The sequence below is a fragment of the Phyllostomus discolor genome, chromosome 10 (genome assembly GCF_004126475.2).
Source record: "Phyllostomus discolor isolate MPI-MPIP mPhyDis1 chromosome 10, mPhyDis1.pri.v3, whole genome shotgun sequence".
Classification (NCBI taxonomy): domain Eukaryota; kingdom Metazoa; phylum Chordata; class Mammalia; order Chiroptera; family Phyllostomidae; genus Phyllostomus; species Phyllostomus discolor.
The window spans coordinates 84,305,854-84,331,476 of record NC_040912.2 but is presented as its reverse complement, the minus strand read 5'-3'; the positions used below and the strand labels follow the sequence as shown (position 1 = coordinate 84,331,476).

General features: G+C 49.9%; 1 protein-coding gene across 2 annotated transcripts; it reads left to right on the top strand.

The window, feature by feature from the left end:
- The first annotated feature begins 2,262 nt into the window (after window positions 1–2,262).
- On the top strand, window positions 2,263–25,327 carry MKRN1 (makorin ring finger protein 1). Of its 2 annotated transcripts, XM_028525717.2 has the most exons (8): window positions 2,264–2,622; window positions 9,258–9,386; window positions 17,858–18,087; window positions 18,517–18,749; window positions 21,495–21,709; window positions 22,471–22,581; window positions 23,164–23,302; window positions 23,667–25,327. In XM_028525717.2, the coding sequence occupies exons 1-8, from the start codon at window positions 2,450–2,452 to the stop codon at window positions 23,877–23,879; spliced, it is 1,443 nt and encodes a 480-aa protein (XP_028381518.1). In that variant the 5' UTR covers window positions 2,264–2,449; the 3' UTR covers window positions 23,880–25,327. The 2 variants fall into 2 exon arrangements, with proteins under 2 accessions (XP_035866852.1, XP_028381518.1); XM_036010959.1 differs by lacking the exon at window positions 9,258–9,386 and having other exon boundaries at window positions 2,263–2,622.
- The last annotated feature ends 296 nt before the right edge of the window (window positions 25,328–25,623 follow it).

Below are 25,623 nucleotides of genomic sequence, written 5' to 3'. Positions count from 1 at the left end.
TACTTCCAGTAACTCAAAAATGTGTTAATTTAGATGCACAAGAACAATGGGCAGAGCTGGCTTAGAAATCTTTCGCTAACGTAGTTACAGGCCTGGGTGTGACTACCCACCGGGATCTGCCCAGTTAGGTCCCCTGTGAAGTGACTTCCCACACCACTCCCTCTTCAGTCCACGACCTGAACAAAACAGGCAAAGATCCCTGCCCCTCAGCAGGACTCTGAGTAGACGGGTGACAGGCTACAGCCTTGAAGGACAGAAGATCTAAAATCCTTTACTCAGTCTGGCTGGGCCCGTGTGGGCCTTGAGTTCAGTGACCTGATAGCTGCTGGGCCCTCAAGCTAGATGGAGGCCAGAACAGATTGTGCCCCGCCCCACCCCCCTGCCCCCAGGCATGCTGGTTCTGGAACAGCCTCTGCCCTGCCCCAGGTGAGCAGATTAGGTCTTGTGCCCTTATATGGGGTTGGTCCCAACCCAGATCCCCTAGTCATCCTTCCCTCTCCACATCTCTTCAGTCGCCTTCCAGGTGGCACGGAGGGTCCTCCTGGCGTCTTTGCCTCCTTCCACGACCAGCTTGGTATGTAAGTTCCCTTAACAAACTGATAGTCATGGAGTTGTCCGACTCTTGGATCTCTCGGCCCTGGGATTTACCTAAGAGTTTGGGGACGGCTTTGGGTTCCGTCCTCCCTCCATTTTAGGAGTTCCAGCCCAGGCGAGTCTTTGAGACTTGGATCTTTTAGAACAGCACCGAGGGTGCCACTGCTGTTCCCGCTGAGGGCAACGGCAAAGAGATAAAAAGAAGCCACAGTCTAGGAGAAGAGTTTCCTAATAGAATTGTTTCCGGTTTTAAGTGACCCCTTTTCTTAACGTTGAAGTTTAAAGTGTTTGCTTTTCCTCTCCCCATTAAAAAAATTATTACTTGACTGGTAACACCTAACAGATAGGCTACCAGAAAGGCACCTGCGGTCCCCAAAATTTAAAGTTAAAAACTGGTGGAAGCAGAGGAGACTAGGAAGGAGAAGAATGGGGGCATCTTGGAAAGGGGGTCCTTCTTGGGCGGGGGTTGAAGCTCGGGGCTGGGTGGTTCTGGGGGAAGAGAAGGCCAGCTCTGGGGTAAGTTCTGTCAGGAGGTGGGGGGGACAGTTTAGGAACTGGGCGTCTGAGCAATCTTGCAGAGGTAGGAGGGGGACATGAGGCAGAAAAGCTTTAACTGTTCAAAAGAAGGCATTGTTAGTCATTTTGCAGCCTTGGTGTGGCCTTGGGAGAAACATTGTTATCTGTCGGGTTTGTCATGGTCTTGGTTTGTGTCCCTTAGGCACAGTGTGGTCTGATCAGCTATCAGTGGAGCAGATTTTCAGTTTCTCAAGGTAAAACTACAGAAAGGCAGATTTAAGAGTTTATGAAAAACTGCCTATGGAACCTCAACTTAATATGCAGCATCTGAATTGGAAACACTTTAATTTTCGTGTTTTTCAACATACTCTTAAAAGCTGGGATATCTCGGACACCTTTTGTTACTATCAAGTATTAACTGCAGCGCGAAGGACAGTGATCAGTGGTCAGAGTTTTACACGGCCTCACTGAATCTTAATCATCTGGGTTGGCTATTGTAGAACTGATTATTTTTTAAACATTTTTAGGGAAAGCAAGCAGCAGGAGCACTAAGAGGTAAGTTGACTTGCTCAAAGACAAGTAGCTAGGGACGGGAAAGGCTGGGAGATCGGAGATGGGACTCCAGAGCTTTTGCTGAGCCACCACGCTGGTCTCTGGGGCTTCGAGATCACACCGTCGATTGGGGGAGTAAGAGAACACTTACTGTTCTCCAGGCTCCAGGCACTGGGCTCAGTGACTGCCATGCTAGTCTTGGAATCCTCACAGTAACCCTATGAGACAGAGCCTACTATCACCACCCCCTTTGAGAGATGGGGAAACTGAGGCTCAGGGACCATGGGTATCTAGCCCAAGTTCACACTGCTGGTAATCGGCAGAGCTAGTACGTGGGAAAGTCTGAATTCAAATCCAGATCCCAAGTCCCCGCTCGCTCCCAGCCACTTCACTGCTTTAGCCTCGGCTGGGAGGCAGAGCCCAGGGCCGGCGTCCCGGGAATTCGGTCTTCGGGGCCCTGGAGTGGGGCGGGGGGGGGGGGGGGGGAGCGGCAGCACAGGGTGGGGCCCACCTGGCGGCGCCCAGGCCCTGCCCCGCCCCTCTCGGGCGGCGGCCTCGTCCGCCAATCAGAGGGCGCAGGGGGCGGGCCGCGGGCGCTCCGGCTCGGGCCCGCAGTGCGAGCGGCGAGAGCGCACGGAGACGCGACGCGGTGCCGAGGGGAGCGAGCCGGCGCCTCAGTCTCCTTCCTCTCCCTTGCCCTCGTCTCGCCGCCCTGTCCTGCCCGCAGCCGGACCGGAACTATGTGATCCGGAAGTTCCGGTGCCATTGCTGTGTGGGATAAACAGTAATGGCGGAGGCTGCAGCTCCCGGAACAACAGCCAAACCATCAGGAGCAGGAGCGGCAGCGGCGGCGGTGGCAGCGGGCTCCCCCACCCCTATCCCCACAGTCACCTCCCCGTCCGCGGGGGCGGGGGGCGGGGGAGGCGTCGGCGGCGGCTGGACGAAACAGGTCACCTGCAGGTGAGACGTCGTGGGGCCCGGCACCGGCACCGGCGCGGGGAGGGGGGGCCGAGACCGCGGAGGAAGGGGCGGGCGGAGGAAGCGGGTACCCGGCGTTTCGCCGCCTTGGTCTCCCCGCCCGCGCTGCGTCAACCCCCGCCGCCCGCCGAGGCCCGGCGCGCGCGCGCCCCCGCTGCCGAGCCGCCGCGCCGCCCTCCCCGCTGCCGGCGGTGCGGCACGGCTCACGGAGGGAGAGGTAGGGGGCTCCTCCCTCCTTTCATTGTCGCCGATCCCTCCCCCCTGCCTCCCGCTCTGCCGGCTCGAGACCGGGTGGCTGGTGTCGCCGGGAGCTGGCCTCTCCGCGAGCCTGCCGGGCTGGGAGCGCCGCTGCGGGTCCCGGCGAGGTGGCCTTGCTGCGGAGCCCCGCAGTCGTGTCATCCGTTTGTAACGCCTGCTCGCGTCTCCGCCCCCTCCCCCCTCCCCAGAAGTAGCTTTTGTTATTTCTTCTTTGTATGTTTATCGGGGTTGGCGGTTCTGAGCTTTGTCTTAGAACGGAGTGCCGGGCCGGGGTCGTTCCCTTCGCCTTAAATTTTCCCCTCGCTAGGAGAAATGTTTTATCTTTTGAAATCCACTCCTTTCCCCTCTGAAGGGACTCAAAGACCTCGCTCCCGGAGGGAGAGGTTTTGTTTTGGTTTCATATGTCAGATGAAAATGTTCTTTAAGAAACAGTGATCAGTGGATGGCGGTTATATGAACGTGTGTGCCCATGTTAAAAATGATCAAGTTGTACATATAAGGTTAGCGCGTTTAATTGGATGTTATACTTGGATTTCCAAAATATGATCAGTAGGAGTAGAAGCTTTCATTTGCAAAAATCCAAGTGATTTTTTTATAAAACCCGGTTTTTATCTGCGTGGGATAATTTATACGCAAATACGTAAAGATAACAATATACAGAACTCACTGCCCTAGTATTAGCAAGAGTGAAGCCCTCCCTGTCTTTAGTATGGCTCAGTTAATGCGGAATGATAAGCTCAATTTCGTCTATTTTCAATAACGGGGTGGGGAAGGCAAACGGTGTTTTAGGGAGATCCCGATAGTGAAATCAAGTGCCCAAGTGCCGCGTCTCCCAAATAAGGATTTGAAAATTCCCATTCGTGTAACTAATTATTTGAATCTGTTTATTTCTTTTCACTATGTTGCAGTTGTTTTATGTTCTAGTTTTAAAAATGAAACCGCTAGTGTAGCCACTTGACCGCCGTTCACCCTGCAGTCCCGGGCTGCGTCCCTGCGCTGAGAGTGATCTCCCTCGAATGGGCGGCACAGCGCCGCCTTCCCCTCCCTTCCCCCGCTCAAATACAGTCCAGAAAGCCCCTCGCCGACCTGACATGTACTTATTGTCCTCTGTGCCGGTAACTTGAGCCCGACTCGACGCCTCTGCACAGAATTCATTATCATTTTCTACACTTGACTTTCTCTGCTCTCAGGTACTTTTCCCCGCGGTGTTTCCCCTTTTCTGGTTCCTCGCCAGTAACATCAGAATTCAGAACAGAGCTGACCAGGCCAGGCATTGCTCTTTGCCTGCCTTTAGGATCTTTGAGTTAATGAAGTATTCTAGATTGTTCGTAGACCAGTGGGAATTCTTTGTCTGCGAACCAGCTGGTTTATGTGTTTAAGTTTACATAGCTGGGGAATCTAATATTTTGGGGAAAAAATACTTTATAGGCTTACATGTGCAGGGTGTTGTTTGGATTGTTTTTATATTTTAAGTATGCAGGTTAGTTGATATTTCGGGTTTTAATGCTTGACTTTGTTTTCAGTTGTTCTAGGTACTGTGACCTTTACAGTTTTTACTGAACAGAGGAGTTCCAAGTATGGTATCTTCACTTAGTCTAGACGAGAGTTCTCGGAAAGCAGGCTCGGTTTCACCGTCCTGTCTGCAGGGCTTCCTCAGTACCTGGAATACTCAGGAAATACTTGAATTCCTGTCGGTACATCCACACCCAATGTTACACGCTGTAGGATGTACTCTGTAAAAGTAATCTGCTTTTGTCTTCTAAAAAAACACTTGTAAACTAGCAGAGACAAAGGACTTCCTGGGACGGGCCGAGTCTTTCTGGGAGCCTTCATTCGGTTACTCCGTCAGAAAGCACAGCACAGCCGCCCCAGGCAAGAGGGGGCCGGGTGTTGAAGGGAGTGCGGAGGTGCCCCGAGTTAGGAGTGTTGTCAGTGTGTGTGGTAGCGGAACCTCCTGTGAAGAAAAGTCAGGCCAACGATGTGTTCTGGAGTTTGTGCCCCTGTCCCCCTCACATGAAGGAAGCATTTAGACTAAGGCTCTTTTCTCCACCTAGAGTATCAAGTTAGAAGTTAGAAGTTGTTTGGATGATGGCGCCTTGTTTTTAATTGCTCAGGATCCATCTGTGTTCTTGGGTCCTACTTTCTTAACAGTTCTCTCGAAAATGTATTTCATTGTGTTTTATTTCTGCAGCTCAAACCCCTAAAACCTTGCCCAAGGAGCTGTATTATGCTGCCCCCACCAGGTCATTTTTCACACTCTTTATTAGAGGAGCCCTGTGAAGTGCTGTCACTTCTGCTTCCTTGAGCGTGTGGGGGTATGACCTCGCAGCTTGGAGTTGTAACTTGCAAATTGTCCTTTTAGGTGTAGTTAATATAGCTTAAAAATGAAGGAAATTCTTCAGAAGGTTTTTATCCAAGCTCTGTGATACCTGTAGTTAAAATTCATTGCTCACAATTCCATAGGGTTTTTTGAAGGGATGGCATTGAAAAAGTTATCCAGCCCAGGGAGAGTTACTGTACTGCTGTCACTAGGATTCGCCGTGACTCCTAGCTGTCTCGTGCAGTTGGGTTTTTTGTTTGTTTGTTTGTTTTTTAAACAAATGTATAGTTACTGCAGGAGATGAAAGCAGAATAAAGCATGGTTCTTAACCACCAGGAATTGACAGGAATTGACAAACTAGTTTGAGAAATAGGATACATAGACAAAAGTTATTAAAAGCCAAGTTAGTTAATACTTTGTAATTTCTGTGAATTCCCAAAGAGATTCTGGTACCTAGAGGTGCTGCGAGGGAACTGGTTCTGCCGTGCCCTCCCGCACTGCCGCTGGGGTTTCTTGTAATGTATCTTGGGGGCCGTGCTTAGGTTCCCAGGAGGTACAGCAGTGAGGGGATCCTAGTCCGTTGTGTGTGTCTTTATTGCTGGACACTGTCTGCTTGAAGTCATAGAGTCTTAAAGGCGGAAAGAACTGTATATTTATTTTTTATCTTTTGGAGAGGAAGGGAAATATCAGTTGGTCGACTCATGTACCCGCCCTGCCCAGGGACCTAACCCACAACCCAGGCATGTGCCCTGACCGGGAATCCAGCCAGGAATCCACCTGTGACCTTTCGCTTTGTGGGACGCGGCCCAACCAGCTGAGCCACACGGGTCAGGGCAAGGTGGGAGGAACTTCAGGAATCTGGCTTGGCCTTTCACGGAGGGCAGGCTCAGTTTGGGTGGTGGCATTGGGAGAGTTTGAACAGTGGCTTTTTGGTGGCGGCATTTAAAAACAAAAGCGCCTATTTTGATTGGTTTAATTTTGGGGGGAAATTCTTGAAGTGGGTTGCCTTTTTCTTTTATCTGTTCTAACACTATCTTGTCAATCTCTTACGGACTCACACGGAGACGGGTTGGCGAGAAGGGGTTTTCCTGTGATGAGGGCTGTGCACCGCTGTGGGCATGCACCAGCATGGCTAGTCTCCCCGCGAGACAGAAGGCAGGAACCTAAAACCCAGACCGTGCGGACCAAAGAGCCGTGTGAAGCAGCGGTTGGTGTCTGGCAGTGACTGATTAGGGCTCGTATTCCAGTGTTTCTGTTGGTTCTGCAGGGTCAGGTGACGTGGTGCCTGCTGGGATTCCTTCAGTGACGCTCACTGTGGACCTCGGGGACTCCTGTCGTCATGCCGAGCCGGATCTGGGACAGTGTGTGCGTGTGTTCATTTTGTCAGGAATGTGCCGGAAAAGGTCATTCCTTTGTCTTCTCTTGGCTAAACTCCAGTCACTTAAAATCTTCTGGTGGCATGATGTATAGGTCTCTGGAATGTAATGTTTTAAAATTTAAATCGGATTTCTGACGCTTCTGGTGAAATATCCTCACGGTGGTTTCTTACTGCTCTCAGGTGACTTGGCTTACAGCGCCCCGCAGAATCTTTTTCCTCGCATCCGGCCCCGTCTCTCCCCGAGTTTGCCCCTGCTCGCTCTCCACTCCTGTCTTGTCGGGTGCTGTGTGATGCTCTTGGCAAAAAGTGGCGGTAGGCCGTGCTCCACTGTCCCAGGCTGGCCAGTCTGCTTCACTCTTTCCTTTTGGGTCCTAGAGAAGTTTACGCCCATCGCGGGCGTCCGAAAGTAACGCTGGTGTGGGTGCTGCGAAAAGCGGGAAGGAAGAGTGCAGGCATTAGGGAGCTGAGGTCCTTGAAGCAGCTGATTGACGAAACAAGGTTAGGGTCAGCAAACTATCGGCAGTGAATTCTGGGAGACATAATTTGACATAAAGAAGGGCATCATGAGCCCCAGTGCAGTAGTGGAACAAACGTGACCATGGTAAAATCAGATTGAAGAACAAACCTAGAATTGCAGGTATTGTGCCTGAGATCACTCTCGAGGGGTGTGTGCGTGTGTTTTATGTTCATTGTATTTTTATTACCATTTAGTCCCCTTATACTCCCCTTCCCCAGTAGATAGATAGATATACACCTGTGTGTATATATATTTTGTTGTTTTTTTTAATACATACATTAAAATTTTTTCTTTTATTCAAGAGAAGGGGAGAGGAGGGAGAGAGAAAAACACTGATGGGTTGCCTCTTGCATGCCTCCTGACCAGGGACCAAACCCACAACCCAGGCATGTGCCCTGAAACAAACTTGCAGTTTGCAGGATGACACCCAACCAACCGAGCCACACTGGCCAGGGCGCTGGGTAGATATTTTATCAAGCCTTAAAAACACATGCATCTCTAGCTTGAAATTGACCCCAATAAACAGTGAAGTTACAGACACTTATTTAGAATGTGAGGGTGGAAGTGACCCCCCCTGGCCCCCCGGGGGGGGGTGTGGACAGCAGAAAGCAACTGTTCAAACAGGGACACAATTTTAAATGAATGCCCTGTTTTCAACTGTGGATACTTTTGTAGATGCTTAGAAACATGACTGTACGGCAGTAGTTACAATGTAATTATCACTGACTTGCTTTGTTAACTGTTAATCTCTTCAGGGAGGTAGTCAAATAATGTATCTGTTGGCTCAGTGGTGTAGCTGGAATTGGGCGATACAGCTCCCTAACAGCTGCAGAGCTTGCAGAACCACAGTCCTGTAGTTGAGCAAAAGTTCCAACCCAAATTCCATTAAGTTAAACCTAATAACAATTGAGATTAGTATTATAGTTTGAATTCCTACACGTTCTTTTATTTTGTTATAGACTGCAGTCTTGGGGCATTTTAGGGTCTTGAAAATAACTTCCCACAAGAATGTTGTTCTTTATTTTCCCACATTACCTACTGTGAATATCCATGTAAGTAAAACAATCACTTTCAGGAAATCGCTGAATAGGACCATCTACATTTTAATTGGGGGCAGCCTTCTTTAAGGATGCTTTGGTAACTGAATCCATTTTCTATGTATCATTCCAATCAATGGGCAAGTAGAATGTGCTCACTGATACACTATCCACACCAGCTGAATGGAGGTGCGTATTTGGGTAGGTGTTGCCTACCAAAATTAAATCTTTGTAACCCTGCTCAAGAGAGACTAAAAGGCCCTTGTTGCTTCCCTAATCTGCAGAGTGACTTACAGCAATATGCAGGTTGCTGCTTGCCTTAACACCATGCCCCGCCCCCGTCCCAGGGTGCTGCTGATGCCGCTGGTCCTGGCCCACCCAGGAACTCTACTGAGTCATGCTCCGATATTTGGATTATGGAAACTCCTAGTTAGTACACGTGTGCTCCTTTAAGGCAGGGGAACAATGGTCTGCTAAGTAGAGAACATAAAGGGATATCCCTTTGTGTCTACTTTAGCAGCAAAGTTTGCTTGTGTTTTCACATGTAGCTGCTTCTTTTTTTAAGAGGGGAAGGGAGGGAGAGGGGCATCAATGTGTGGTTGCCTCTCACATGCCCCCCACTGGGAACCTGACCTGCAACCCAGACAGGTGCCCTGACTGGGAATCTAACTGGCAACCCCTTGGTTTCACAGGCCAGCACTCAATCCACTGAGCCACACCAGCCAGGGCCACGTGCAGTTTTTAAGAATCGACATGGTTTCTTAAAGTGAAACACACAGTAGTCTTGACCTTGTCCTAGTGAAAAGTAAGAAGGTGCCCTGCTAGGACTGTAACGTGAGGACAGTGGTCAGGCTGAGCCTCAAGAGACGAGGCTAATGACAGCCTCATGGGTTACATCTAAATGGGTCCGAGGTCTGTAACAGCCTTCCTGGCATACCGTGATGGGGGCTGGGTCGTAGTCTCGTTCTGCTTCCTTTGTGTTCATTATGCGTGTTTGTGTAGACTAGACCGTGCTGGTGTGTTACTGGTGGGGTGTTTTGCTCATGAATTGTTGGAGTGTTGCCTTTCGTCTTTTCTCACCCCACTTCGTGGCTCTTTGTCTCGCAGGTATTTCATGCACGGGGTGTGTAAGGAAGGAGATAACTGCCGCTACTCGCACGACCTCTCCGACAGCCCGTACGGGGTGGTGTGCAAGTATTTCCAGCGAGGGTACTGTATTTACGGAGACCGCTGCAGGTGAGGGGTGTGTCCGGGTCGGTCTTGTGTGGGGGGCTGGGTGGGAGGAGAAATGACTCGTACATAACCCCAGGTTTTAAGGTTTGAAAAGGACTTCGTTAGGGATGTTAGTGCAGACATATCTCTCACTTGGAGGGAATACACTTTTACATTTTGCAAAATGAATCTATGATACAATCCTAAGTTTGGTTAATGCCTGAGGAGCACGTTCTACAAACCTAGTGATGAGGCGTGGCGAGTGTGTGTTCGTACATGGCATCTCCTTTTGCAACCAGGAGTGGGGCACCTGTTGGTCCAGATAGGACTTTTCCGTCGTCCTCTGTTCGTGTGTGTTATGGGGAGAAAATGGGTCCCAGGCGTGAGATGGTGTATTAGTTGCAAGTTAAGGGGGCTGGTCATTCCTACTAAACATTCGTGACCACCCAGTACACGCACACTCCCCAAGCTCCCCAAAGTAATTATAAGCTAAGATTTAGAGAAAATGCTCCAAGAACGTCTCTAGTTTCAAGAATGTTGGAGAACCAAGAAGAATTAGTGTTGTTATTCATTGACTTGGTACCATAATCCTGTTAACTTGCTTCAGAATTGGGTAGAGCTTTTCTTTATATTCCCAGTTCAGAAAATATCTGGGTGTACTAGTCATTTATTGGCGTTACACAGATGACCCCAAAATTTGGCAGAGCAAATACAATTCAAGGATATCGGTTTCCGGGGGCCTGGGGTGAGGGGGTGGCTTCATGGGGGGAGGGGAGGCCCTAGCCCAGACTCACGGGAGACTTGCAGTCAGGTGCTGGCCAGGGCTGCCGTCATCTGCGGTCTTGACCGGGGCTGGGGCGTCGCTCTCCAGGCCACAGTCAGCGGGAGAGTTCAGCTCCCCGTTCCGCAGACCTTTCCCCGTGGCCACTGTAGTGGCCTCACGCTTGACAGGTGGCTTTCCCCAGAGCAGGTGACGCAAGGGAGCCAGCGAGGACATAGCCACCGTGGCTGAGATGATGGTCTCAGAAACCACACACTGGTAGTTCCACTATACTGTTGGCTACAAGCAAGTCACTAAATCCGGCCAGAGGAGTGGGCTGGGGCTCCACCTTGTTTGCGGGGAGGAGGACAGTGAAGTCAGAGGAAGGACTTGGGGCAGAAGCACAGAGAGCGGCTAGGCGGGCCCCGCTCCGGAAGGAGGTGCGGACTTACCGAGGAGTCACAGTCGTCACGGCGACAGAAGGGAGCCGAGGCGGGGCTGCTGCTGTCAGCTCATGGGATTGTCAGGAAAGAGGGCTCTGGGGACAGGTCCGCCCGGGACGAGATGCACGCCTGAGAGGGAAGACGGCGGTGGGCGTGCTCCCAAGGGACAGCCCACTGGCCCCCGCCCTTTGAAGGGAGGGGTGTCGGAGAAGTGTGGGCCTTTCTGACCGTCACACTGGGTGAGGCGTTTTGGCAGCGTCCTCGCTCTTTTAGTGTCCTGTTATCGGAACAGGGGTGTGTTGGGGTCAGATGCTCACAAGACAACAGACGGTTGATGAGTGGGATGTCAATACGAGGTCACCCCACACCCCTTTTCTCAGGAAATCGGGTTAGAGAAAAAGAGAGGGTTCTTTGCATATATGTGACTGTGGGAGCTTAAAAATAGAACTTCTGATATCTGAGTTTAATAGTAATTCGCTCAGTAATTTTTCTCACGGATGTGTTGCTGGAAAGGGGGAAAGGACACTAAAAAAATCCCGATATGCCTTTTTGGAGTCCAGTATTAAAGGCAGGGCAAGTTGTTGGAACTCCGTTCTACTATGAATGGGCAGTTTGTTGTAATGGGACAGTCTCCGCTGGTTTTCTTAGGTCAGCTGAACTTCAGGGCAGCTGGGTTCCTTGACTTCTCAGACGGTCGAGAGTCCTTGTGAACTCCATCTAGGGGGGAGGAACTGAACGTTGCTGCTCAGAGTGGAGATGGGACTCCGAGGTGGCCGGCAGAGGGGCCAGAGAATAGACAGACTGCCAGAGCAAGCAGTGTGGCTGGCTACAGACGAGTCTCCCGCTTCGGAGGTGCCCCTCACCTGATTAGACCCTATAGGTGGAATGGGTGGGAAATAAGGTTAAATTGGCCGCGGCTGGTGTGGCTCAGTGGCTTGAGCACCGGCCTGCGAACTAAAAGGATCACCAGCTCGATTCCCAGACAGGGCACGTGCCTGGGTTGTGGGCTAGGTCCCCAGTAGGGGGTGTGTAAGAGGCAACCACACACTGATGTTTCTCTCCCTCTTTCTCCATCCCTTCCCCTCCCCTCTTGCTAAAAATAAATAAATAAAATCTTTTTTTTTTTTTAAGGTGAAATTGAAGAAATTCGAGCTAAGGCCTAGATTCTGTGTTACCAGCTTGTGTTTCAGACAGCCCCTGCCAGCCCTAAATGGCAATTCTTGGGAGTAGGTGCAGAACCCGTCTTCAGCCTGACTCTGTTCAGTGGCCTTCTTGTTGGGAGAACAGATGATGGGTGCTCTGTTTGGGGGGCGACTCAAACGCTTAGGTAGATGTGAGTGACCTAAGGAACTACTTTTTTCTCTTTATAGTGAGGACACAGCCCCTTTTTGGGGATGGCCCGGATCTGAGCTGGGTTAGAGCTCTTCCCTTGGGGTGAAGGGAAAGGAGCTAGGGAGGCCCAGTGCAGGTGGTCATACGTGCTTCATTATAGACCAGGTGAGGGACGGATCTCGGGGGTCTGGTTCTGTGAGTGCACGCCATGCGCGTGTATGTGTTAAAATGAATGCCTGGGGACTTAACCTGCTTTTCATTCTTATCTGTAGGGATCTTTTTATACAGCTCTGGCCAGTGCCCAGGGGTACTTTATAATGAAAGATCGCATCCTAGTTCCAACAGTTCAGAAGTGGTGCCACCCAGTATTACATGATGGTTGTGGTGCCGCCCAGTGAGCCAGGTCTCATTGCTTTGGACTGTTGTGTACCTTGTGGGACGCCTGGCATCCTTTGTCCCCACCCACTAAGTGCCCTTAGGACTCTCAGGCATTGTTTCTGAACACCCCCCCCCCCCCCCCCGGAGGGAGGGGCTGTATGGCCTTGGTTGATGATTGTTGTGGAGGGTTTGCCTGCACCTGCTAAGTCGCATAAATGAAACCTATACAGGCCGCCCTGGCTGGTGTGGCTCAGTGGATTGAGTGCCGGCCTGGGGACTGAAAGGTCGCCACTTCAATTCTCAGGGCACATGCCTGGGTTGTGGGCCAGGTCCCAAGTTGGGGGTTTGCAAGAGGCAACCAGTTGCTGTCTTTCTCATACTTACGTCAGTGTCTCCTCCATCTCTTTCTCCCTTCCTTCCCCTGTCTCAAAAATAAGTAAATAAAATCTTTTTTAAAAAACCATATATAGACAGACCTTTGAGTGATTGGGGTGGGGGGAGTTATAAGCCAACCAGAGAGAGAAGTGTCTTGCTTAGAGGTAGAGGAAATATTGGTTAAACGTCCTTAGAAATTGATACTATGTATAGCAAAGTTTTCTTTGCAAGACCCTCTGAAATAAAGCCTCAATATTTGTTTCAGTGCTACCTCAGCATTAATTTGTCACTTCACACTTTTTCTAAAAGGGTGAGTGATTCTGTGATAATCCACTGAAATAACAGCTGGAAGAAAGCCACTGTCCTGGACGGTGCATCCCAGAGACGTGAGATCCTCTTCCGTGTGGCGGGCAGACCCGGTCTGCAGGGCCGGGAGAGAAAGGCTTCAGCTCTGCAGCCGCGGGGCCTCTCGCAGCACAGAAGGAGCCGTAGACAAGGCGTATATGCTGATACATTAGCTAGGACTGGAATTTGAATTTCATACAATTTTTGTGCGCCATCAAATGATCTCCGCCCCCTCCCCAACCATTTAAAATGTCAAAACCAGGGGGAGGGGGAAATAGAGACATCTGTAATAGTGTCAACAAGGACAGTAAAGACCACTATTTTAAAAATTAAAATGCCGAATCCATTTACAGCTCGAGTTGGGATTTGGCTTCAGGGCCTCGGTGATCCCAGCCCTTAAAGGACTCCATGCTTTACAGGACCGTGTTTTAAATGAAATGTATTGGAGTGCCACTGGCTAATCATATAGGTTTCAAGTGTGCAGTGGCATAACTCATCATCTGTATACTGCATCGTGTGCTCGCACCCAGTCCAGCCCTCCCCATCACCACGTACTTGACTCGCAAAACCTGTTTTTAGTAAACACCTTTCAGAATCGGGGTCCTGCTTTTCTCTCTTGCTTGCCTTTTAAGAAATTTTATTTTATTGCTTATGCTATTACAGTTGTCCCATTTTCTGCCTTTGCCTCCCTCCACCCAACAACCCCCACTCCCTCGGGCAACCCCCACACCATTGTTCATAAAGAATCTCTCTTTATCTTCAACCCTTGGCCTTTCAATAATGATGAGTCTTTGATTGGGCCACTTTGCATCCATCATAACTGGGACTCTGCTTCCTGGGCTTGATGCCTATTTCCTTCACCAAATCAGGAAGTTTTCTTTCACTGTGTTTTCAGATTTCCAATTTCTTGCTCTTTCTCTTCTCCTTCTGCCACCCCTATGAGGAGAATGTTGGACCTCTTAAAGTTGTCCTAAAGGTTGTGTATACTTGCCTCTTTTTTTTTTTTCTTCTGCGTGGTTGTTTTTTGCTTCCTTAGGTTCCAAATTATTGATTTGATTCTCAGTTTCATCCATTCTACTGTGGTTTCACTGTAAATTGTTCTTTATTTCCTCCTTCATTTCTGACTGGGTCTTCTTTATGCTGCTGAGGTCCTCACTAGTTCCTTGAGCATCCTTATGAACAGTGTTTTGAACTCTGCATCTGATAGATTGCTCATCTCCATTCCCTTTAGCACTTCTGGAGGTTTGATCTGTTCTTTCCTTTGGGCCATATTTCTTTGTCTCCTCATTTTGGCAGCCTCCCTGTGTTTGTTTCTATGTGTTAGGTAGAGCTGCTTTAACTTCATGTCTTGGTGGTGTGGCTTAATGTAGTAGGTGTCCTGTAGGGTCCAGTGGCACAGCTTCCCCTATCACCCAAGCTGAGTACCTGAGGTGCATTCTTTCTGTGGGCTGAGTACACCCTCCTCCTGTGGTTGAGCCTTGGATGCTGTTTGGCAGGTCAATGGGAAGGATTTACCCAGGCCGTTCAGCAGCAAGGACTGGCTGTGACCACTGACCACCAACCTCCTCCCTCCATGGAGGATCAGCTGTGCAGGGGCAGGGTGGTGGTGCTCCCACATGGTCTATAGTTGTCCGCTGGTGCTCTGGCCCTGGGGTGTCCTGGGTGGGACAGGCCAAGGTCAGCCTCCACCTGTGTTTTCCCCAGGGCCACCCTGCCTGAGCTGTAAAGCAGTCTGAGATGGCTGCTAGTTGTGCTGGGCTTGGAGACTCCCAGGTGAAGCCAGACTATGAATCTAGGCTGGCTGCTGCTAGTGCTGGGACCTGGGGCCAGCTATTGCTTACTTTAAAGGACTTAGGAGCAAAGTCCAGCCATTGTTTTGGAGAAGCAGTTTGAGTGGGCCCATAAGTTGGGTGGGGCAGAGCCTCTGGGGATCTCCATGGGCATTAAACAGTTTTAGCTAGGTTGATGGAGTCTCAGATGTGGCGCCAGCTTGCCGGCTCTGTGTGGAGAGGGCTTGGCAAAGGGACAGTGGCCTTTGCTCACCTTGACGCCAGCCACTTGAGTTTCCCTATATACCACTGGTGCTCTTCAAGCTGCTATCCTAGTGCGGGAGCTCAGAGGGCGTGAGTCTGAGGAGGCGAGCCTGTGTGGTTATTTCAGAGGAACTGCTTGGGGCTCCAGAGTTTTCTTCTCCCGACTCAGTCCGTGCTGGTTTTTGCAGCAAGTTTTGGGGATTTATCTTCCTGGAACTGGAATCCTGGGCTGGGTCTCCTTGCTCCCAAGATATCCCTCCTGAATTTTTACCCCCACACATGGGTGAGAGACCAACTGGTTCTGTATTTGTACCCCTCCTACCAACCTGAATGTATGTGGTTTCTTGAATTCCGTGGTTGTCAGGCTTCCATTTAACTCGATTTCTGGCAGTTCTTGAGTGATGGTTCTATATTTTAGTTGTAATTTGGATGTGGTTGTGTGGAGAGATGAGCCGTGTCTGCCTACGCCTCCGTCTTGATCAGAAGTCTTCTTGCTTATTTGTCTTGTTTGTACTTAACTTTTACTGTAAATGTGTTTCTTCACTTCAGAAACACATTTTATGTATATCTATGCTGCACTAAGGGAATACCGTATTTTCAGGACCATAAGACACACCGGACCATAGAGATGCACCTAGGTTTTAAAGGAGGAAAATAGGGGAAAATTTTTTGAAGCAAAAAACGTGGTAAAATATATAATAACCTGTGACCCTGCTTTGTCGTCCACCCCCCCCTGCCCCACAGTGGGCCAGGCAAGCTGCATTCGGACTACAAGATGCACCCTGCTTTCTCCCAAATTTGGGGGTGGGGTGGGGTGTGTCTTACAGTCTGAAAACTATGGTCGTTTTGCCCAAATAGGCAGACTTGAGAACGTATGTTCTTTAATTTCCTAACTTAAATTTTAATACAATATTTTTTCCTCAATATAATTTCTTATAACAAAGTTGCTTTTATTTAATATGCATCCTTTTTCAGAGGAAGTATTTTTAAAAACTGATTTGAGAGAGAGAGACATCAGTGTGTTCCATTTATTCATGCATTCATTGGTTGCTTCTTGTATGTATCCCACTGGGAATCGAACCCGAAACCTTGGTGTATGGGGACAACACTCTGAGCTTCCCAGCCAGGGTGCAGCTTCTTAATTTAAAGAGCTAATATTTAAGATAGGTTAGTATTTGATAGCTAGGGACCTTTTCTTCACATTGGCCCCCTCAGTTGTGTAGGAGACGTCAGAGTCCTTCAACAGTCTCTGTACGCAGAACACTGGAAGGCTGGAAAAACGAGGCTTTATTTCCAGGGTGGACTTTGTAGCCGACCGATACTCTGTGCTTTCAAACCTTGCCTGTCTTTCCAAAGGCCAGGTATCTTCTAACTTAAGGTTGTGAAAATTAAAATATCTCTGGAATCCCCTTTCAAACCCGAGCATTACTTTGGAAAGTGAGGCGGGAGTGTGTGTGATGATGGCACTGTGCTCTGTTCTGCTGTCCAGTGCGGTGGCTGTGACCTGCGTGTAGCTCTTGGACGCTGGAAAACGTGGCTAGTGCAAGGGCCAAGGAGCTGAGTTCTAAATGTCGTTCAAGTGTAAGTAGCTAGCTTTGGCCGGTGGCTGCCGTACTGTAAAAAGCAGCTTCAGGGTCACACCAGACCTGGGGTACGTACTGCTTGTTTGGCAGTTACACCTGCTGTGTCGCCCCTAGCGCGGTGAGAGGAGGCCTCCCTCAGCTCCCGGTGAGAGTGGGAGCACGTCCCTGGGAACTCTTCCCTCGTCCCCTGGTTGGCACAACTCCGTGGTGTGGGCTAAAGCGCTGCCAGCCAACGCTGCAGTTGATAGCAGCGCGCTCACATTACTTGTCCCAAAGCAAAGTAGGTTACTTACGGCGAGGTGGGTATGTGGAGATCGGAGGCGATACAGTGATGAAAACCAGCTGGGCAGTCGTTGGGTTTCACTTCTTTTTAGATGTGAACAAAGTCGTAACAGCTGGCGGTTGCTGCTGCATCTTTCTTGTGTGTGGATTGCTCAGCATAAGATGCTCCAAGAATTCTGAGGATTTTCTCAGGCAGAAAGTGGCTTCTTGAAAGCAATAGTTTTTCCTTATATGTGGATACTTGACAGATGAAAAGGAGGCAAGAATTTGGAAAAGGAAGCCATTAGGTCAGCGATTTTTCAACTGGTGTCAAGGGTTTTTAGAACATGTAATACCCGACTGGTTAGTCAGGGGCACTGACCTTTTTTCCCTTAGCTCGTCAAGTAAAACAGTAACAGCCAAGGAAACAATAGACATCCAGTATAAATGAGTAGAAATCACACCTATTTTCTTTGTCAGGTTGGCAGAATTTATTTTGGCGTGCCACAGAATTTTAGCTATTAGCTTGTGTGCCGGGAGGTGGGATAAAGGTTGAAAATCGCTGCATCGTGAAAATGAATGGATCAGGAGAAGAAAATATATATCGTGCATTTTGTAAACACTACCTATTTTAGTTTACATATTGGTAAAGATGTCCCACATTTCTGCTTGAATTTGAATGCCAGCATTGCTTTAATTAACCAGCCAGTTTTGCCACATGGTCCCAAGTGTTGTGTTCCCTGGTCTCTGACTCGGCTGCTCAAACGTGGCCCCTGTGTGCACATCACGTGGGGGCTCGTTAGATGCGCAGAATCACGGGCTGCGCTCCAGACTTGCAGTAGGTGTCTGCCTTGTAGCAGTTTCCCAGGTGGTTCGTATGCCTGGCAGCTGGAAAAGAGCCCAAGGACAAGAGCAGGGAATACAGAGCCCACCTACAGGGTGTGGGTCAGACAGTGACCGCTGACTCGTAAAATTCTCTTTTTAGATATGAACACAGCAAGCCACTGAAACAGGAAGAAGCGACCACTGCAGATCTCACTGCGAAATTGTCCCTTGCTGCATCCTCCAGTCTCTCATCAGTAGTGGGGCCGGCTGTTGAAATGAACCCGGGCGAGGCTGAGTCAAGAAGTCCGAACTTTGCCACTGTAGGAGCAGGTTCAGAAGACTGGGTGAACGCCATTGAGTTCGTTCCCGGGCAGCCCTACTGTGGCCGTAGTGAGTATTTGGAAGAAGAAAAAGTTAGGAGGGCTAGACAGGTGGTCCGTCAGTTAGCTGAGTGTTCGCAGCCTTCTGGTTGTCAGTCTTCACACGTAGCTTGACCTTCCTTGGGTTACCCGAGGCTTACCTGTGGCGTGCAGGAAATTTCTAAAGTCCCAGTAGTGTTGCATTGAGAATGATGAAAACCGAAGCCTCTCCTTCTGTCCGCACAGTTGCACAAGAGCTACGTAAATGTCCCCCCTCCCTTTATTACAAGCCTAATCTCGGAAATATCGGCCTTAGAAAAAGCTCACTTCTTCCAGGAGTAAGGGGATTAATACAGTGTTTGGAGTTCATTGGAGCTCTTCTCAGTTAGGTTCTCAGTGACCCAGTAGGTTCTCTGCCTCACCCGTGTTGGACCTTTACCGCCCTCTCAAACGTTTGCAGCTGCCCCTTCTTGCACTGAGGCGCCCCCGCAGGGCTCAGTGACCGAGGAGGACTCGGAGAAGGAGAAGGAGCCGCCAGCCGGGCACACGGAGCAGCAGCTGTGCCCCTACGCAGCAGTCGGAGAGTGCCGCTACGGCGAGAACTGTGTGTATCTCCATGGAGACCCCTGTGACCTGTGTGGGCTGCAGGCCCTCCACCCCGTGGACGCGGCCCAGAGGTCACAGCACATAAAAGTGAGTCTTCAGGGAGATGCTATGTTAATAGGGTGAGGACTGTGTTTTCACCTGGTGAGTTGAGGGGTTACTTACCAGTAAGTAGGGGTGTTGTCTTTCCTGGGCTTCAGTGCTTTATCAGGACATCAAGGACCTCACCCTAGGTGCCGTTTTCCTCTTTTTTTTTTTTTTTTTTTTTAAATAACAGTTTTTCTAAGATGCCTATTTTCAGTTTAATGTATTTACAGAGTTGTGTGTCCATTATCACCATAAATTTAGGACATTTTCATCATCCCCCAAAGAAACCTCATACCCAGCCCTGGTCGGGTAGCTTAGTTGGTTAGAACATTGTCCTGATAAGCCAAGGTTGTAGGTTTGATCCCCGGTCAGGGCACATACAAGAATCAACCAGTGAATGCATCAGTAAGTGGAATAAGAAATTGGTGCTTTCCTTTCTTCTCTCTATAAAATCAATAAATAAAAAATACTGAGAGAAAATGGAGGTGATGAAAAAAGAAAGGGGACATCATACGTGTTGGCTCCATTACTGTCCCTCCTGTGCCTCTCTGGCCCCTGGCAACGGGTACTCCGTCTCCTGTCGGCGTGGACTTGCCCAGCCTGGACATTGCACGTCAGTGGAGTCGGGTGCGGCCTTTCCCGCCTGGCTTCAACATTGTAGCGTGAAGGTCCATTCACGTCGCAGAGTCCATCCCTTTTCCCAGCTGGAGAGTAACCCACCGGGTGGGCGGGCCTCACTCTTTTTCTGTTGTTGGCTGATGGACATTTGGATTGTTACACCTTTGGGCTATTAACACCATGAACGTTCACATTGGCAAGTTTTTGTGCACGTGCGTTTCACTGTATCCTGAAGTGGACTTGCTGGGTCATGGCCAGTGGCTGTGCTTCACATTTCGAGCGCCGGTCACACTTCTTCCACAGTGACCGTCCCGTCTTACATTGCCAGAAGCTACAGACAAGGGTTTCAGGTTGTGTTTTGAAGCCCCTTTGCAGCATGAAGTTCTTATTGTTATTGGGAAGATGTGGTATGACACACCCTGTATTTACTTACTAGAGCAAGTTGCTGGTGATCAGTATCAGCTCCATTTAATTAAGATTCACTGGGTCGTGGGGGGTGAAGCCTGGTTTCAGACAGGCATCATCTGCACCCCGCCTTCCCGGGGTGCCGGCCGTGCAGGTGCATGGGCAGGCTGAACTCCTTTCTGTCTCTTCTCTGTGTGTTAGGGGTGGTGATGCCTGCCTCTTAGCATTGTTTCTAAAGCTTTAGGAAAGGTGAAACACACTGAAGTGTGGTTACGTGGGATTGTGGGTGACTTTTCTATCGGTTTTTTTGCCTTTCCTACAGTTAACGTGTTTCTTGCAGATAAAGTTTGTGATCCAGTGTTATGTCAGCTGTACTTTAATTAAAATCAAGTCTGTGTAATGTCTGCACAAAAACTTGCACGTGAATGTTCATGGGAGCACTTCTCATAATAGCCCCAAGGCGGAAGTGACTGAAACGGCCCCCCGATGACTGGGTGACTAGACCGGGGTCCGCCCCTGCAGGGGAGCGGTACTCAGCAATAGTGAGAAGGGAACACTGGCACGTTCCACTGCACAGGTGACCTTGAGTTTGTGCCGAGTGTGCAAAGCCAGTCACCAAGGGTTATGCGCTCATGTGAATTGTTTGAGTAAGCCAACTCCAGATGGGTGGTTGCCGGAGGCCTGGAGGGTTGGGGGGAATGAGTGACTACCATGGGTATGAGGTCTCTTTGTGGGGTAATAAAAATGGTTGGTTTGTTTTTTAAATGTAATCGTTACTGTATTTTTTCCCAGTACCATTTAGTTCCCTTGTACTCCCCCCCCCCCACCCTTCCATCACAACACCATGAACATGTTTTTAGTGCTGATGATGGCGGTGCACACCCCTGCGTGTACCAAAGGCCATTTCACTGTCACTTTAAATGAATGAATTATGGTATGTGAATTATGTCTCAATAAAGCTTTTCTTATGTGCAAATTATGTGCCTGGCACATAACTGTCACCTAATAAATTATCTGCTGGCAGGTTATAAATTATTGCCTTAATTCTAATTGCATTTTCCATCTAGAAACCAGAAAAATCAAACTTAGCATGAACAACTGTTTTTTGTTTGTTTTGTTTTGGGGGGTTTTTGGGTATATTTTTATTTTATGTTTTTTTGGAGAGGGGAAGGGAAGGAGAAAGAAGTATCAATGTGTGGTTGCTTCTCACATGGCCCCCACTGGGGACCTGGCCTGCGCCCTGACTGGGGATCGAACTGGCGGCCCTTTAGTTTGCAGCCTGTGTTCAATCCACTAAGCTACAGCACCCAGGGCAAGAACAACTGTTTTTAATGAGGACTTCAGCAGGGGCTGAGCTACAGTATAGAGAAAATTTGGTGATTTTTATTTAGAGAGAGGAGAGGGGAGGGAGGGAGAGAAACACCAATGTGCCAGAGAGATACATCGATTGGTTGCCTCTCGCACGCCCCCAGCTGGGGACCAGGCCCACAGCCCATCGGCATGTGTCTTGACTGGGAATCGAACCGGCAACCCTGCGGTTCCCAGGTCGGCACTCAGTCCACTAGCTACACCAGCCTGGGCCAAAGTTGCTCTTAATGTCAGATTGGGAACATCCTCTTTTCAGTTGACTGCGTGGTTCTCTAGACACGAGTCATTAACTGTCGAGGTGAAGTCCTGTATCACTCAGTGACTTGATCACGCTTCTTGCCTCTCCGCTTTTGTCAGTCTTGCATCGAGGCCCATGAGAAGGACATGGAGCTCTCGTTCGCCGTGCAGCGCAGCAAGGACAAGGTGTGTGGCATCTGCATGGAGGTGGTCTACGAGAAAGCCAACCCCAGCGAGCGCCGCTTCGGCATCCTCTCCAACTGCAACCACACCTACTGTCTCAAGTGCATCCGCAAGTGGAGGAGCGCTAAGCAATTTGAGAGCAAGATCATAAAGTGAGACTCCTCCCCAGTCTTCGTTTGTGCTTTCTATTTGGGGAAGAATTTAGTATCTTGTGCCAACTTTCAACCCGATGGACCGCATTTAAATGCATGCATTTTACCTTGAAACTGGGGTACTCTTCTAATTGGGATTTCTTCTTTGTATTTCAGCTAGCTTCTAGGTTAGTTGGTATATCTACTTTTATTTGGATGAGGAAACCCTATGTATCAGTTAGTAGAATCTTCGTGCTTTTTCCGAGGAGATTGTGTTGAACGGATTAGCCTGCTGAGGCTCGGTGAACAAAGTTACGTAGCTCTGAATGTATGTTCCCTGACGTTTTACATCTTCCACTTTCCTATTCCATCCATTAAGCTAGCCAATGGCCCACCATCCTTTACAGATTGTTCTCATAACCGAACAAAAACGACATAACCCAAACAGAGCAAAGTTACAAGAAATAAATTTATTTCAACGAAAGAAAAAGGAGTCTGTGTGAAATGTCTTCTTTTGTTATTTTTTTTTTAAAACAAGTCCCATTTTTAATGAACTGGCTAGCCGCTGAATTGAATATATATGTACGTATCTATATATAAAGGAGTTTGTCTTGCCTCGAAAGGGTAGCCAGTTGTGGTGGCAGAGCTTGGAGGCCTTTCAGGAGATGCCCACTCGCCTTTCAGTTGAGCCTTTAAATCTGGAGGGGACACACCAGGGTGTGTCCTCGAAGAGTGGGCCTGTGGAGGGGAATTTGCATTGTAGCCTGTTCATTGTTTCCCAGGTCCTGCCCCGAATGCCGGATCACATCTAACTTTGTCATTCCAAGTGAGTACTGGGTGGAGGAGAAAGAAGAGAAGCAGAAACTCATTCAGAAATACAAGGAGGCAATGAGGTATGAGCACTGCAGCCTTTTCTTAAGCTACGATCCCAGCGGAGCTTGGGTTCACTTTGAAAAGAACAGTGCTGCACTATGCACTCCTACCTCCTTCCTACCCTTTCTCTTACTTCCCGGTACAGTGCGCTCCGTCGCCCCCGGTAACACCGCCACGTGTCTCGCTATAACACAGTCCCTGGGGCTCGTGCCGAGGGACCGTGTTATAACGAAGCCTGTACTGCAGGTGGCCGCAGCCCCGTGCCTGGGCCCTGCCTTGCTCCGAGTCCATGTCACAGGTGGTCCTGTATTCATGCTCGCGTGGGGGCTTGCTTCCTAGGAGGTTTCCCCCCTGCTGGATCTGCGGTGGTAGAGCTGCTAAGCAGCCCAGCCTCGGTCAGAGTATCGGTTTCTAGTTGGCGCTTCACGCAGCAGCAGCAGCAGCAGCAGCAGCAGCACACAGACCTTTAGGAACACACCGTGGGGCGGGCTGTGAGCTGACGTGCCGGTTCCATCCCTCCCTGTGTAGGGAAGCCCTGGACGGTAGGCGCCTACACACCTGAAATCCACTGTGAATAAGGGTTGCGGTGTTTTCCTTTCCAGCAACAAGGCGTGCAGGTATTTTGATGAAGGACGTGGGAGCTGCCCATTTGGAGGGAACTGTTTTTACAAGCATGCGTACCCTGATGGCCGTAGAGAGGAGCCACAGAGACAGAAAGTGGGAACATCAAGCAGATACCGGGTAACTCTCCCTGTTTTTTAAAGAAGGGGAAATGCCACGCTGTCCGGTGAGGCCCGCCCAGATTGGGGTGTAGGGGAAGGAGAAGATGAACGCTCAGGTCTGGGAGCGAGGCTAGAGCCTTAAAGCAGGACACCAACCTCAGAAAACTGGGAGGGGCGTGGAAGGAAAAACTAGAATGCTTAAAGCGCTAGCCTAAACCTTTTTGCCTCGCGTAGCCTGAGGGGAGGCATTGGTAAAGTGGAGACCCTAAGTGAGAAGCCCGGTTCGTCCGCCCTCTGGTGCGCTGGCCGTGTTGCCCTAGAAACAAGAGACTAGAAGATTCCGCTCGACAGTGCCCTGCCTATCACGGCCTTGTTTTTTACAGGCCCAACGAAGGAACCACTTCTGGGAGCTCATTGAGGAAAGAGAGAACAGCAACCCCTTTGACCACGATGAAGAAGAGGTTGTCACCTTTGAGCTGGGCGAGATGTTGCTTATGCTTTTGGCTGCAGGTGGGGACGACGACCTGACAGACTCTGAAGACGAGTGGGACTTGTTTCAGGATGAGCTGGAAGACTTTTATGACTCGGACCTATAGCAGCGGTGTGCGGCACGGAGGGGCCCGCCGAGCCCCGGCCGGGCAGCGGGGCGGGGCCCGCGGTTCTCTCCCGGGTGGGCCGAGCCACTCCAGGTGCTGTCGGAGTAACTTCCACCCAGGGCCTGTCTTCTCGACCCCTCACCTTTCCCCAAGGAGTATGTTGTTTTCTCTGGTTAAAAAAGTTACAAAAATAAACCTTCAAGTTAGTTCTTTTTCCATAACATGAATTTAACTGTCAGACAGCGTAGGTTTGTCGCATCTGTTTTCGGTCAGATTCACGCAGCCGGAGGGCACTGTCGGTGGACCTGCCCGCACTCACTCCCAGGACCCCGGGTTCGGAAGTCACACCGTTGGCCCTACTCTGGTGTCCGAGAATAGGGGTGACGGGTGAAGGATCTGGACTGCGGCGAGCGGCCTTCGGCCACAGGCTGAGAAGGCAGATACTTGAGGCTTCCGGTGAAATCTCCCACCTGTGTTTTGATGTCTGTTCCCTTCCCTGCGGCTCCCCCCCACCCCCGCCCGCCCCGTGCACTTGTTCTGTGGTTTGGGTCTCTGGTTTAATTGCACACAAGTAATAAACTACTGGGTAACCATAACCAGGTGTGAATGTGTTTCGAGATTTTTTTTACTGTGTTTACGCTATGCTAGGAAAATCAGTGAGGACACGTAAAAGAAATGCAGATTTGGAAGTTGTCTCCTGGGAGCCGGCCGACTCGGCACGTGTGCAAGCGAGCGTGTGGCCGGCCGGTCATCCCTGCGTAGGCGCGGTGTTCTTGGCCCTCTGGACAGCAAGGAAGCCTGCTGTGGCGGCTCTGGCCCGGCGCGGTGCGGTGCACAGCAGCGTGTCTGGCTGTCGGGAGGGCAGTGCTGGCCTTGTCTGGCTGTGAGTAAGGGGGCTCGGCCACAGAGGTCAGAACGGCCCGGTTGTCCCACCTGTTAACGCACACTGGGTCCGGGACACACGGGTGTGTTCAACGCTTACGCCTTTCCGGTACAGGCACTTTCTGACGAACCTTTGTCCCCGTTCGGGGAGTTTTGTTGTGGGTTTTTGTGTTTGTTTTGTGGGTATTGACCTCATTCCATCCTTGTGTTTGGCAGGTAGACAGATGAGATTCCAGACTATGTTTTAAGGTGTTTCTTGTAGTGGAGTCATTGGTTTGCAGTCATAAGTCGTGCTTTTCCGCTAGAAGTGGGGGGCGGTAACCCACGAGACGAGCTGAATCGTTACAATTCCTTGATTGGGAAATTTAGCTTGCCTCGGGTTGCTCTGTGCCCTGGACATCACCTGGAGGTGCTCCTGAGCTGTCCCAGCTACTGCTCCGGTTCCTTGGGGCCCACCCACTCTTTTACCTTAAGAGAAAACAAGTCATTGTTAACAGTTGTCTCTGAATTTTACAGCTGCCCTTTTGTAAGAAGCACTTTTCCCAAATAAAACAATTTTAAAAACCCATAAGTTGTCTTTCTTTCGGTCTTAACGTAATGAGCTGTTTGCAATGTGCCTTCTGTTTCTTTCTCTCAATGACTCTCTGATCAGTTCATTGGTGAGTCAAATTTCTGTGGATATAGTTTCATTGAGAAAAGTGACACCTTTCCTAAGGCATCTAGCCTGCTGAGGAGTGCGAGAGGAAGAGGAGGCCTCACCAGCTGGGGTCATCAGACTACTCTGTGTTTTAGAATTTGCAAGACTAACGCCTAGGCCACCACAGGCGCTGCATGGCGCTGCACACGCTTGCACTTGCACCTG